The sequence below is a fragment of the Archocentrus centrarchus genome, chromosome 8 (assembly GCF_007364275.1).
Source record: "Archocentrus centrarchus isolate MPI-CPG fArcCen1 chromosome 8, fArcCen1, whole genome shotgun sequence".
NCBI classification, from domain to species: Eukaryota; Metazoa; Chordata; class Actinopteri; order Cichliformes; family Cichlidae; genus Archocentrus; species Archocentrus centrarchus.
The window spans coordinates 26,369,101-26,382,320 of NC_044353.1; the positions used below are offsets into that span (position 1 = coordinate 26,369,101).

The following is a 13,220-nucleotide window of genomic DNA, read 5'->3' on the forward strand; positions in this document are numbered from 1 at the left end:
ATTTAAAAACAGAAGGAACAGACACATTTATATGGACATTTTGGAGGTTCTAGCAGTTCTGACTTCTACTTTTTTGACTAATATTACATTTTTTTCTGAATTAAAACAGAAGATCAATTTTGAAGCTGTACTGTAGCAACAACATATCAGCTTTTAGTATTCAAACTTCCTTCAGAGATGATACTACAGTGAGTTCAGTTGGCGCCACTGAAATAAGGTGGTTTGGTTTTCTTCAGGGATTACTGCATCCCATGATGAACTCTGGTTTAATGTGTTTGGAGACCACAGAGACATGGCTGGAACTCGAACGATGTCTAAGAGGAATCTCTGGTGTGGACACGGAATCCGCATTTAGCCTGTTCCACAGTCTTGTTCCACATTCCTCCTAACTAATAGAAACCTTACAAGACTCTAGGTCTGCCAGGCAGCTAGTGGGAGAGAGGGTGAGCAATTCTACAGCTTAGCCATCATCTGCTGTGTCTCATCTGAAGCACTTGTCCAGAGACTTTTGTCACAACCTGCCTCTAAAGTATGTGGCAAAAGAAGGACACCACATGTAGGCTATAAGTAATGCTATGTGTTTTAGTAACTAAAATTAATAAACCATACAGTAGTATGCGCATATCAGCAAGTTAGTATGTAGTAAGTGAGAAGTGAATGAATGTAAAACAAAAATCCAACATACCTCGGTTTGGTCAGTCAGCCAGAGGACGAGAGAGAGAGAGAGAAAGCGAGCGTAAGATGATCTCGCCAGGCAGCTTAAGCTCAGCTTGCTCAGGTGTGGTCTCTAACCTGATCATTCACACCGATTTCCTGGAAGAAACTGAAACACACAGGCAGCAAGAGCACAGCTCTGAACCCACCAAACTACTGTTTGATGTTTACTATTTAGAGACGATTGAGATGGTGTTAGTTAAACCTCCCAATTATATAGGCAATGAGTGTAACTTTCCCTGCCCCGCAGTGTAAAAGCTCCAGCTGTGTAAACATGCATTAGAAGATAACGTCTAACGTTCTTGTCTCTGTGCTTCAGTGACAGCAGTGGTGAAATTCTTAACAATAACTGTGTGATGGAGTACCACCAGACTACAGGCACACTCAGCGCCCACTTCAGGAACATGGTAAGTAGGAGCTAGAAGGGAAGATTATTTTACACTCATTAAGTGAATTACCCTTGTTCCTTCTAAACTGCAAAAAGTCTCTTAGCACTTAATCTAAAATGATAGTGTCTTGTTATTTGCTTTCTCTTGCCTCAGTTTATATATACAAATAATTAACCAAATGGACGTGAATATGTTTTTGTCTTGGGTGTATACAGGAGAGTTGCTCATCCAGTTATATAAGAGAAGTGATTGCCAAGCAATATGTCCTTATAATGGTTGTTTTTTTTTCAATATTTCTACATATATATATATATATATATATATATATATATATATATATATATATATATATATATATATATATATATAGAGAGAGAGAGAGAGAGAGAGAGAGAGAGAGAGAGAGAGAGAGAGAGAGAGAATTCTAGAAATTGTCACAGTATTTTTCCTAAAATTGGCCTAATCATGTCTACTGGGATCTAGTAAGATTTAAAGAATCATTGTCTGTGGAGTGTAGATGGCAACTTTGTAGTGCTTTGGAGGATTGGTCTGCAGCTTCATTGACGTTCTTCTCTTCATCGCTAATGTTGTTAGTAACAATCACCAGATCCCCCCATAAATTATTCACACATCATCCCTGTAGTCTGGCTCAAAGGGATTTGCATGCATGTGCTGTTTGTGTGTGAGATGCTTCCACTGATAACTCTAGCTGCACAGTCAGTATAGCATATATTCTGACACGTCGTCTGTCGTGCAGTCTTTAAAGAGGATCAAGCGATCGGACAGACGAGGAGCGGAGTCTGTCACAGAAGAGAAGTTTACCATTCTGTTTGAGTCCCAGTTTAGTGTCGGAAGCAATGAGCTTGTCTTTCAAGTGAAGGTAAGTGTAATTCAGTTCTTTCTTTTTGTGTCCCAGTTGTTTTTATCATGATATTAAGAAAAAATATATAATTTTTTATTATATATAGAAATGTCTCATTTTGCAGTATGTGTATGATTTGATGTTGCAGTATTCCTGTAATGCTTCCCTTGTTTCTCTGAACAGACGCTATCACTTCCTGTAGTGGTGATTGTTCATGGTAGCCAAGACAATAATGCCACTGCAACTGTATTGTGGGACAACGCTTTTGCAGAGCCGGTACGTAAAAGTTTGTGCGCGTGACTTCGAGGTTCAGTAGTCGACAGTGTTTTTAATGTTTCAGAGATATCTGTCACATGCAATGCAAACTTTTCTGGAGCAAACATTAAGTAATTATTGTGCTTAGTGATATTTTTGTGCATGCAATGAGGCACCAAAAGTATTGCCCAGAATCAAATATTTCTACTTGTGCTTAAGTAGTTCAGCCCATACAACATAATTAATAGTTCTGTAAACGCAGTGTGACCTGTGCTGCCATGATTGCAGCCATGATTGCAAACATCAATGCTTGTGGATAATCAGTTTTTTTTTAGGTTTATTATAAAATTATAAAACATATTTATATGCTCTGAGGATTTTTATTTTCTTATTTAGAAATTTTCTTAAAATGTGGAAATTTATGCAGAGATGACAATCTAATGTAATATATATATATATTATACACAGCAGCGCCTGTTTATCTTTTGTGTTTTATCTGATGATCTATGTGCCTGCAGGGGCGGGTACCTTTCCTCGTGCCAGATAAGGTACTTTGGCCTCAGCTGTGTGATGTCATCAACATGAAGTACAAGGCAGAGGTGCAAAGTAACCGAGGTCTGTCTGAGGAGAACTTGGTATTCCTGGCTCAAAAAGCCTTCAGCATCTCCAGCAACAACCCTGATGACTACCGGAGCATGACTATGACCTGGTCACAGTTTAACAGGGTTAGAAAGAGCCCCTTTCTTGGTCCTGATCCTCTCTGTCTCTTTATCGACAAATACACACTGCTTATATAAAGAGCATTCCATATATCTGTTCAAGCTTTGACGTGTAGATTTCTGTTATGTCGCACTTGGAGACGGTTTTCTCCCTAATGCATTTTTAAAAAAAGTTTGCGGGCAAATTTCAGATAGTCATTTGAACTACATGGCTGTTCGTGGTTGTTCTTCATGAAGGGATTTACTACTACTATGTTATTTATACATAGAAATATTTCTTGCTCCATTTCTAGCATCTCTATACAGTAGGTCTATTCTGTGGTTGACTGAATTGAGAAGGCCTCTTTGTAACCTCCAGTTAGGTTTATAAGTCTTTGCATTTTCTTTCTTTAATTCAAGGGGCATGACAAAAATATCTCATTAACTGTTATAGTATAGAAAAAAATGGGGGACTGTGTGTAAAACAGTTAATGCAAAACCTTTGTCAGACCCCATGAATTAAAGATGAAAGTCTGCACTTCACTCAGATCTTGATTATTTGAATTAAAATCCACCGTGCTAGTGCACAGAAGTAAAATTTTTAAAAAATGAACTAATTGTAGGTCTCAACTTAACGGGCTTGTTTGTCCAAACAGAAAAATGCTGAAAGCCTTATTTTCTGGTTCTAAGTAGCCTGTGATTCAGAAAATGCACTCAGATCAACCACAGGCCACGAGTTTTATTAGATTACAGGAACATTAAGTTTTAATCACTTCACAGATGTGAGTATAGGCTTTAATACACACAACTGAGACATTTACATATACAACTGCACACATATTTAAATCATAAATGTAACTGTCTTTACTGTCAGTGGTTGGGGAAATATTCTCCGTTATTATGTAGTAAATTAGCATGAGGCCCATCTAAAAGCATTTTAACAGTTGTCAATTCTGCGTGTTTTAAAAAAAAAAAAAAATCCCCCAAACCATGCCCCTTTACAGGAAAGCTTGCCGGGGAGGAACTTCACATTTTGGCAGTGGTTTGATGGTGTGATGGAACTCACAAAAAAGCATCTGAAACCACACTGGAATGATGGGTAAAAAAACTGCTGAGTTTTTATTTCTTCTTCTTCTTCTTTTTGTTTTGTTTTTTTTTTTTTTTTCCAGTTTCTATAAATGTCTCTTCTTTTTTTTTTAGAGCCATCCTGGGCTTTGTGAACAAGCAGCAGGCTCAGGATATGCTGATGTCTAAACCCAATGGTACCTTCCTTCTGCGCTTTAGTGATTCTGAAATTGGGGGAATTACAATTGCCTGGGTGGCCGAAAATCCTAACAAAGCAGGTACAGCATGCGAAACAGAAAGTGTTACATTTTTTTTTTTTTTTGATATGCATTCATCAGGACAGGGAAGACAGGCCTCTTCCTAACATGCACAGAAGCCACGGAGAAATGTAGGAATCCCGTTCAGTTTTCTTTTCATTGCTGTTTTTTTTCCAGGTGAAAGAATGGTTTGGAACCTCATGCCCTACACAACCAAAGATTTTACCATTCGCTCGCTGGCTGACCGCATTAGTGATCTCAATCACCTTCTGTTCCTCTACCCTGACAGACCCAAGGATGAGGTTTTCTCCAAATACTACACTCCGCCTCTCTGTAAGCATCCTGCTGAGCACATAAGCAGCTGTTACTTTCAAAGTTTAATCTCACAGCTGCAAAGCACTTCATTATTGAATGGTGACCACTACTTACTTATTCTGTCTCCCTCTGCTTGTTTGTTTTAAAGCTAAAGCAGTTGACGGTTACGTGAAACCGCAAATCAAACAAGTGGTGCCTGAGTAAGTATCCAGCTTCCTGTTCTCGCCTTTTCTCCTCTTCTTCTTCCATTCCTGTGCGTTCTCTCCTTTCTTTTCTCATTGCCATTCACCCAGTATTCTCTAAAGCACAATTTATAGTTAATCGCAAAATACTGGACCATGAATTCAGATCAGCTATTAGTTAGCTGTTACAGTTGGAGGAGGCCAATTAAGCAAGGCCTGGGTTACTGCATGAGCTCGCCTTCCGCTGATCATAAGAGTTAGGCTTGTTAGTTAGCAAGGCACGCTCGCTTGCCTTTCTCCACAGTTGGTTCGCCTGCAGATAGAGAAATCGGCCATAATTATGTAGGAAGGCCTGGAAATCACGCTCAGGGTAGTTGCTTAGGCAACTGCTGAACACAGGCTCATAGGCTTTTTTTTCTCCTGTGTGTTTGTGCATGTATGTGTGTGTGGATGGAGAGATCGGTAGATGGGTATTCATTGATGCATGCGTACTGTATTTATGACCAAAATTGGGTAATTTATGTGTGTGTTTGCAGGTTTGCCACAGCCAATCCCGACCCAGCAAGTGGGAACCCAACTTACATGGATCAAGGTGCCTCTCCAGCACCTGTCAGTCACCCTCACACCTACGGCATATATCCAGCTATGTGAGTTTGCTACTTCTTTTTTGTGGGTGCAAGGAGTTTATGGTCACTCCTGCTGTTTTATTGCTGTTATACTGACAGCTTGTGTGAGTGGCTTCTCTCTGTTTCCCGTGGCAGGGGTGACTCTATGTTGGATACAGATGGAGACTTTGACCTAGATGACACCATGGACGTAGCAAGACATGTAGAGGAGCTTCTTCGGCGGCCTGTCGAGAGCCAGTGGAGTGGCCAACAGTCATGACCCTTGACCCTTTAACTTGCAACAAAACCAAATGAGCCCTGCCTGGCAACTTGCCCTCCTTACATTGATATGGGTTAATTCCATTGGTTTCTCTTTTTTTTCATATTGCTATAATGTGAAATGTTTATAATGGTTGTGATTTTTTTTTCTTCTTTTTTTTTTTTTTGCTTTTCAGCATGAAAACAAGCATGTCAGTGACTTCTTATTGTTTTATTTGTGTAATCAGTGTTTGTAAAAGAAAGTATAATACAAAACCTCTAATGTTACAATATTATGAAAAAGAAGTAATGGTCACTCACATAGTGCATGCATTTTCACTTGATTTTAAACTGATTTTAAAAAATATGCTACTGTATGAAGTTATTTTAGAAGCTGGATGCTTTTATTTTATATTACCTTCTTTGTAAATGGGTTAATAGTATTTTATTAGTGACATTGAACTTGCCCTTTGACAAAAAAAAAAAGAAACTTTTATGGAAAAGTTTTGATTTTGCTCCTTATAACATGATCCGAGTCACTGCTCTGGAGAGTTACAGTCATTTTTTTCAAACCCATATACACTAACCTAAAGGCAGAGTGACTCTTTGCTCACTGCAACTGACAGCACACACGCTTCAAAGATACACGTGCACAAGTTTAGGGTATATTTGTTTCTGATTTGTTCACCAGCTGAAAGGAGGGGAGAATTAAGTACCTCCCTTTCTCTCACAGGGCTACTTTTCTTCTGTTTGTACCTGAAATGCAAATCTGAGCATCTACCCAGTGCTCCCTGCTTGTCCTCTCAGGTCCCTCTGTGCCCCTCATCAGTGCTACCTCGCATTATTCCACTGATACTCTTTGTTATTGGTTCTGTTGCTGTTTCGGCACCACTTTCACACCAGTAGGTACGATCAGAGGATTTTGTTCTTTTAATTTGCGTTACTTTGTGTGAATATGATCCCTTGCTGCGAGGCTAACTCTGTTGGCTGTTTTATGCTTGAAGCCGCTCACCTGGAAAACACCGGAATCATGAAGTCTCACATCTTGATTGTTAATGCCTGAATATTTGGGGCTGTTTTGGCTCCCTTGTGACTTTTCTGCCTTTCAGTGCATTTTTTTTTTCTCCCCTGTAGCTGCATTATGACACTGTGGCAAAATGAGCATGTGCATGTTACTGTGTGACAACATGACTGTTCCAGCAGCAGAAGTTACAAAGCATATATGGATGGGTGCAGACTTTGAATGCTTGCACATACTCACAAGCTGCTGGGCCATGTTTAGAGTTCTAGGATGTTGAATTGTGTCGGTTTGTTTCCTTGTCTGACTTGTTTTTGGTTAAGATTAATTTTTTCCTTATGCACCAAACTCCCCCCCCTACACATGGAAAATAATTGTCTTGCATCTCAGGAATGAATCACTTTGCTTAGCCAATGTATAAGCCAAAAAGATCTATGTATACAGAATATATGAATTTATTTTCTCTATTGTAATTCTATTTTATTATTATTATTATTATTATTGTTTCTCTGGCACTCCCAAATTGAATGTAAACCTGTTGCATGACCCTAAGGATTTGTGTACCGTACTCTCTCAGTCAGATAAAAAAAAAAGTCCCCCATGACAACAAGTAGCAGCTGAAAAAGGACACATGGCAACTGGAAATCAGAGCTGTAGTTCTGTGTTTGTCCAATAGACACAACAGTATTTGAGATATTTCTTGTACCTTTTTTTTTTTAATCTGTTTTTCTTTTGCATCACTTTCTTTCTTGTTTTAGAAATCTCAAGCTACAAGGACAGTCTTGTGATATATCCCTCATTATCATCATTTTTTTTTTAGCTTTATTCCATTGTAGTCTGTGTATTTTTTAATGATATAGGTGGCGTTGTGTATTGTTTTCTGTACGTACCATGTTTGTGCTTTGGGTTTATGACTTGGAGGTTTTCCAAGAGAAACGGCTGTCGAGTTGAAAAGAAGAAAATAAAGTTTTATAAATAATTTGAATTCAATCTATAAGTATTCTGTATATTTTAATTTTAGATGTCTTGTGCTAGAAAATACATTTTCTATGTGCAGATATACAGAATTAAACAGCTAAGATATCTGTGCTATTCTACAGTATGACATTATAATTACAGTATTACAAGTCTATTCAATGTTATTTATATAGAGCCTGTGAGTAAGCACAGCAGAAGAAGATGGATGGATTAAAAGAGGCAAGTGAAGAAGAAACTCTCAGTGCAGCCTAGGCCTATTACAGCATAACTAAGGGAGGGTTCAGGGTCACCTGATCAAGCCCTAACTATAAGCTTGATCAAAAAAGAAAAGTTTTAAGCCTAATCTTAAAAATAGAGAGGGTGTCTGTCCTGAATCCAAACTGGGAGCTGGTTCCACAGAAGAGGGGCCTGAAAGCTGAAGGCTCTGCCTCCCATTCTACTTTAAATTATCCTTGCACTAATTGATAGACTGCATGAGGATTAGTACTTTAAGGAAACATGCCTAGCTACTTTACATGTACACACTGACTATTGTACATTGTGGTTCCCTTTATTAGAAGTACAACATACATTTTCATTGCTATGCAGATGAAGTCAGATGATATACGCCAATTATTTTAAATTACCGGCATATCTTAAAGACACAAAGAGCTGGTTGACCTCTAATTTCCTGCTTCTAAATTCAGATAAAACTGAGGTTATTATTACTCAGCCCAAAATTTTTAGAAACACAGTGTCTAACCAGATACTTACAGTGGATGGCATTACCCTGGCTTCCAGTAACACTGGATATGTCCTTCAATGTACATATTAAACAAATATCTAGGACTGCTGTGTGGTATTTGGGCAATGTCTCTAAAATTAGCAACATTCTGTCTCAGATTGACATTGAAAAGTTCATGTATTTTACTTCTAGGCCGGATCGTTGTAATTCATTATTATCAGGTTGTCCTAAAAGCTCCCTGAAAAGGCTGATCTCTTCTTTTCCCCTCACCCTCAATCGGTCTTGGGAGATGGCTGAGCCTGGTTCTGCTGGAGGTTTCTTCCTGTTAAAAGGGAGTTTTCCCTTCCCGCTGTAGCCAATAATCTTCTGATTATTGGGGTTTTCTCTCTAGTATTGTATCAAATGTGATTTTTACATTTTTCTAGTTGATGGGGATTCAAAATGCTTTTTATATTGCACAAAAAAAGATTTTTTTTAAAAACACAGCATTGGTCCAATAATGAATATTAAATGCAAGTTATTTTAAATATTCAACTCTAAATATTCAACTCTAAATATTATAGAAACTTATTGAAAAAAAATAATAGACCATTTGTTAAAACCCAGGTCCTGATCTGTGACTTCTTCCATCTCTTAAAAGGAAATTATTTCACCTGCTGGGACTCTATACAAGCTCATTTCTGCCATCTGGTGGAGATAGGAAGCATAGCTTTGTGTGATTTTTTGGTGCCGACTTGTGTTATGCCTAGAAAAAGAGAAGAAAATTATTTTGCATGGAATTCAGTAAAAAATAACCATTTACTGCCAAATTATTTAATTAATAATAGGATATCAAGAGGTCCAGCAGAAGGCTATTTTTTAGATACAAATCCTAATACATTACAATATTTTAAAAAGATTATAGCATAAACACTCCCACAGTCCAAAGACAGACTCGTTTCTTGCAGAAATGGGGCCTAAAATAATATTCAGTATGGAAGAGACTGGCAACAGCTGTAGATAGGTCCATACGTTTTTAGACAATGGTGCATTTTTTTTGTAATTTTGTCTATTTGCACCTCCACCTTTACATCTCCACAATCAATATGTGATTAAAGTGAAGACTTTCGGTCTTGATTCAACAAGTTTTCTAAAAGCATTGCATTAACTATTTAGAATTATAGCCATTTTTATACATAGTCTGCCAATTCCAGAGGCTCAAAAGTAACTGGACTGAGAAGCAGTTTGATGGCCAAGTGAGGCCCATTCCTGCGGTATTCCATGACAAATTTGGATCATATCTGGAGTTGATTAAAAGAGTTGTTATGAGACCATCATTTGGCTGATAGATCCAAATACATCTATCAGAGATCTGGTACATCCTTCAGAAGAATGAATACACTGGCCAGCTCAGCGAGACCAAAAGGCCTGGGAGACCACAGAAGACAACTGAAGTGAATTATCACAGAATTCCTTGCTTGATTAAGAAAAACCCTAAACATCTCGCCAAGTCAAAAACATTTGCATCACTGTCAAAATGTACATTCTGGGGCGCCTGGGTGGCTTAGTGGTGAAGCCGGCAACCACATACATATGCCGTGGTGCAGTGCGGGCGGCGCAGGTTTGCATCCTGGCCTGTCGCCAATTTGCCCGTGTGTCTTCCCCTGTATCTTTCCCCCATTTCCTGTCTCTCTCCACTGTCTACAAAAGCCGCTGTGGCCAAAAATGCAAAAAAAAAAAAAAAAAAAAAAAAAAGTACAATATTAAAACCGCAAGCGGTGATATCGGGCCCTCGCACTCCCTGCGCGTCGACCCGTGGCGCTCGTCGACCCGTGCCGCACTCGGAGGTCTTGTGATCGTGATGGTGTACAGAAGGTCTGTAGAAAGTTGAATTCTTTTATAGGAAAAGATATCTTTTGCTCTCTGCATAGACGCAATGGAATATTTGGGGGTGGGGTCACGGCTCCAGCATGCAAAATAGGGCATGGGTCTGATAGACTGTTTTGATCAGGATGATGTCAAGAATGTTGAAACACATTTTCATACATTTCCGAGAAACTAAGTTTGTGGATGCTATACAAAATTTCATTTGCTTCTGTAGGGGGCGCTCTTGCAGCTACGTATAGCCTTGAATCCATAGTTATGGGTTCAGAGTGGCTGTGTACATGAGTGATTACATTTTCAGGCAGATCGGGCAAAGCATGTACGAACACGTGCCCAAACAATTTTGGTCGCCATTGAGAAAAATGAAAGCCAACTTCAATGGCCTGGTGTGACAACACCGTTTAATATTTTGTCAAGATTTCCACAATATTTGATGGGCTGTTTGTCTAGATGATCTGGAGCCAATTTGGTCTCACTGGCTGAAATGCCCTAGGAGGAGTTCATTCAAATAGCAGGCCTGAAAATGGCAAAAATTGACAAAAATTGACACTTTCAATTGAAGATGCTGGACTTCCTGTAGGGTTTGGAGTATGGCTCCAAGAGACTTTTTGTATGTCTTAGGATGTTACATGAGTGTGCAAAATTTCAGAGCTGTAGATAAAATGTAACTCAGGGGCTAGCTAAAAAACATGGTATATTATGATATTTAAAGCTGCCAGTAGGGGGCGCTCTAACGTTTATGGACTTTATGTATATCAATGTGTTCAGGGCAGGAGGCTTATCAAATAGATGAGGATTTTGTAAGGAATGGTGAAAGATATTTCATGTATTTCAGAGCAAAACTAATTCTGTGGACGGTCATACAAATTTTCATTTGCTTCTGTAGGGGGCGCTATTGCGCCTACAGTCTTGAATCTGTAGTTATGGATTCAGCCTGGGTGTGTACATGAGTGATTAAATTTTCAGCCTGATCAGACAAAGCATGTGCGAACAAGTGCACAAACAATTTTGGTGGTGAGGGAGAAAAACGAAGGCCAAATTCAATGGCCTGGTGTGATAAGGCCATTTAATATTTTGTAAAGATTTCCACAATATTTGATGGGCTACTTGTGTAGATGATGTGGAGCAAATTTGGTCTCACTGGGTCAAATGCCCTAGGACAAGTTCGTTCAAATAGCAGGCGTGGAAATGGCAAAAATTGACACCTTCAATTGAAGATGGCCGACTTCCTGTAGGGTTTGGGGTATGGGTCCAAGAGACTTTTTTGTACGTCTTAGGATGTTACATGAGCCTGTACATTTTCATACATGTAGATAAAACGTTGCTCCGGGGCTACTCAAAAAACTTGCTATTTTAAGATATTCCGAGCTGCCACTAGGCGGCGCTCTACCGTTTATGGACTTTTTGCATATGAGTGTGTTCAGGACAGGGTGCTTATCACACCACTGAAGTTTGAGCCAGATTGGGCAAGTTGGGTTTGAGTTACAGCCATTTTTGTGTTCATGGCGAATCATCGAACTTTGCCGTCCCATAAGGGTCACGCCCTTTTGTCAAAAACTCACAGTTTTGAAAACACAGTAAGTCCAACTTCTTAAGGCTTTCCAGGTGAAATTTGAGATGGTTCTGCTAAACCACCTTGGAGCTGGACCTCCAAGTGTAAAATATGACATTTCCTGTTCCCACTAGGTGGCGCTGCGACTGATATTAAATATTGTCATATGTATGTGTTCAGGGGGGCACCCTCATCCTACTGGAGAAGTTTGATGCACATTGGATCATGTAGGTATGAATGAGAGGCAATCAAAATTTCATGGCGAATGATCAAAGTTCAAAGGGGCATAAGGACCCCTCCCCCTTGGCAAAAACTCACCATTTTCGAGATTTAGATTCCCCTGGGGGTGTAGGTTAGACAAACCAAATATGAAGATGATAACGTCTAAAACCTCTGAGTTATTAGAAAAAGTGTGAGGGCTGCAAATCGCCAAATTTGCATAATTAATTAAAAATGGCGGACTTCCTGTTGGGTTTAGGGCATGGCTCCAAGAGGATTTTTTGTGCGCCTGGACATGATATACATGTGTATGAAGTTTCATTCATGTACGTGAAACACAGCGGTGGGGCTCCAGTTTAGGGGGCGCTAGCGAGCCATTTGGGCGCGCCCTTGCCCGAGCCCATTAAAATACTTAAATTTTCACCAGGTGTGACGCATGTGCCAAGTTTCATGAGTTTTTGAATATGATAAAGCCCCCAAAAAGCCAATTCATTTGCCTGAATAATAATAATAATAATAATAATAATAAAAAAAAAAAAAAAAATAATAATAATAATAATAATAAACGAAGCAATTACAATAGGGCCTTCGCACAGTTCGTGCTCGGGCCCTAATAATCAAGAGATGCCTTTATGAATTTAAATACACTGAGATACAAACCACTGGTTGCACTCAAGAACAAAAAGGCCACTTTGCCAGAAAACATCTGAAAGAGCCTGCAAAGCTCTAAAAAAAAAATAATAATAATAAATCAAAATCAAAACTGAATGCAGAAAGACCCACAAACAAGCAGCCACTGAAAGCAGCTGTAGTAAAGGCCTGGCAGAGCATCTTTAAGGAGGAAACACAGCATTCGATGATGTCCACTGATTCTAGACTTCAGGCAGTCGTTGACTGCAAAGGATTTTCACCCAATTTTTAAAAACAATATTTATATTTAAAGTCATGTCATTTAGTCCAATTATAGTTGAGCCTCTTAAATTGGGGGACTTAAAATGTATTAAAATGTCTGTAATTCCCGGTTAATGCAATATATGCATTAAATCCAGTGCACTAAGGATGAAAGTCTGCACTTCAGTCACATCTTGATGGTTTGATTTAAAATCCACTGTGGTGGTTTATAGAAGCAGAATTACAAAGAAAGTGTCATTTTATAAAAAAATTTATGGATTTTGAAGTATGGAAAACCTATTGCACATAAAACTATAGGGTGAGATAAATACTGAAAAACACAAGTGATAAATTATACAAGCGAGATATACAGTA

At 38.9% G+C, this 13,220-nt stretch overlaps 1 protein-coding gene across 3 annotated transcripts in view; it reads left to right on the forward strand.

Annotated features, from left to right (window-relative positions):
* stat5a (signal transducer and activator of transcription 5a) overlaps positions 1-7,243 on the forward strand; it is a 52,643-nt gene extending 45,400 nt beyond the window's left edge. For all 3 annotated transcript variants that reach the window (XM_030735447.1, XM_030735446.1, XM_030735448.1), the window contains 10 exons: positions 1,034-1,121; positions 1,861-1,983; positions 2,149-2,241; positions 2,739-2,945; positions 3,923-4,017; positions 4,119-4,261; positions 4,418-4,573; positions 4,704-4,755; positions 5,274-5,384; positions 5,499-7,243. In XM_030735447.1, coding sequence (XP_030591307.1) covers positions 1,034-1,121; positions 1,861-1,983; positions 2,149-2,241; positions 2,739-2,945; positions 3,923-4,017; positions 4,119-4,261; positions 4,418-4,573; positions 4,704-4,755; positions 5,274-5,384; positions 5,499-5,622 — 1,192 coding nt within the window. In that variant the 3' untranslated portion in view covers positions 5,623-7,243. The remainder of the gene's footprint in view (positions 1-1,033; positions 1,122-1,860; positions 1,984-2,148; positions 2,242-2,738; positions 2,946-3,922; positions 4,018-4,118; positions 4,262-4,417; positions 4,574-4,703; positions 4,756-5,273; positions 5,385-5,498) is intronic.
* Positions 7,244-13,220: the final 5,977 nt, after the last annotated feature.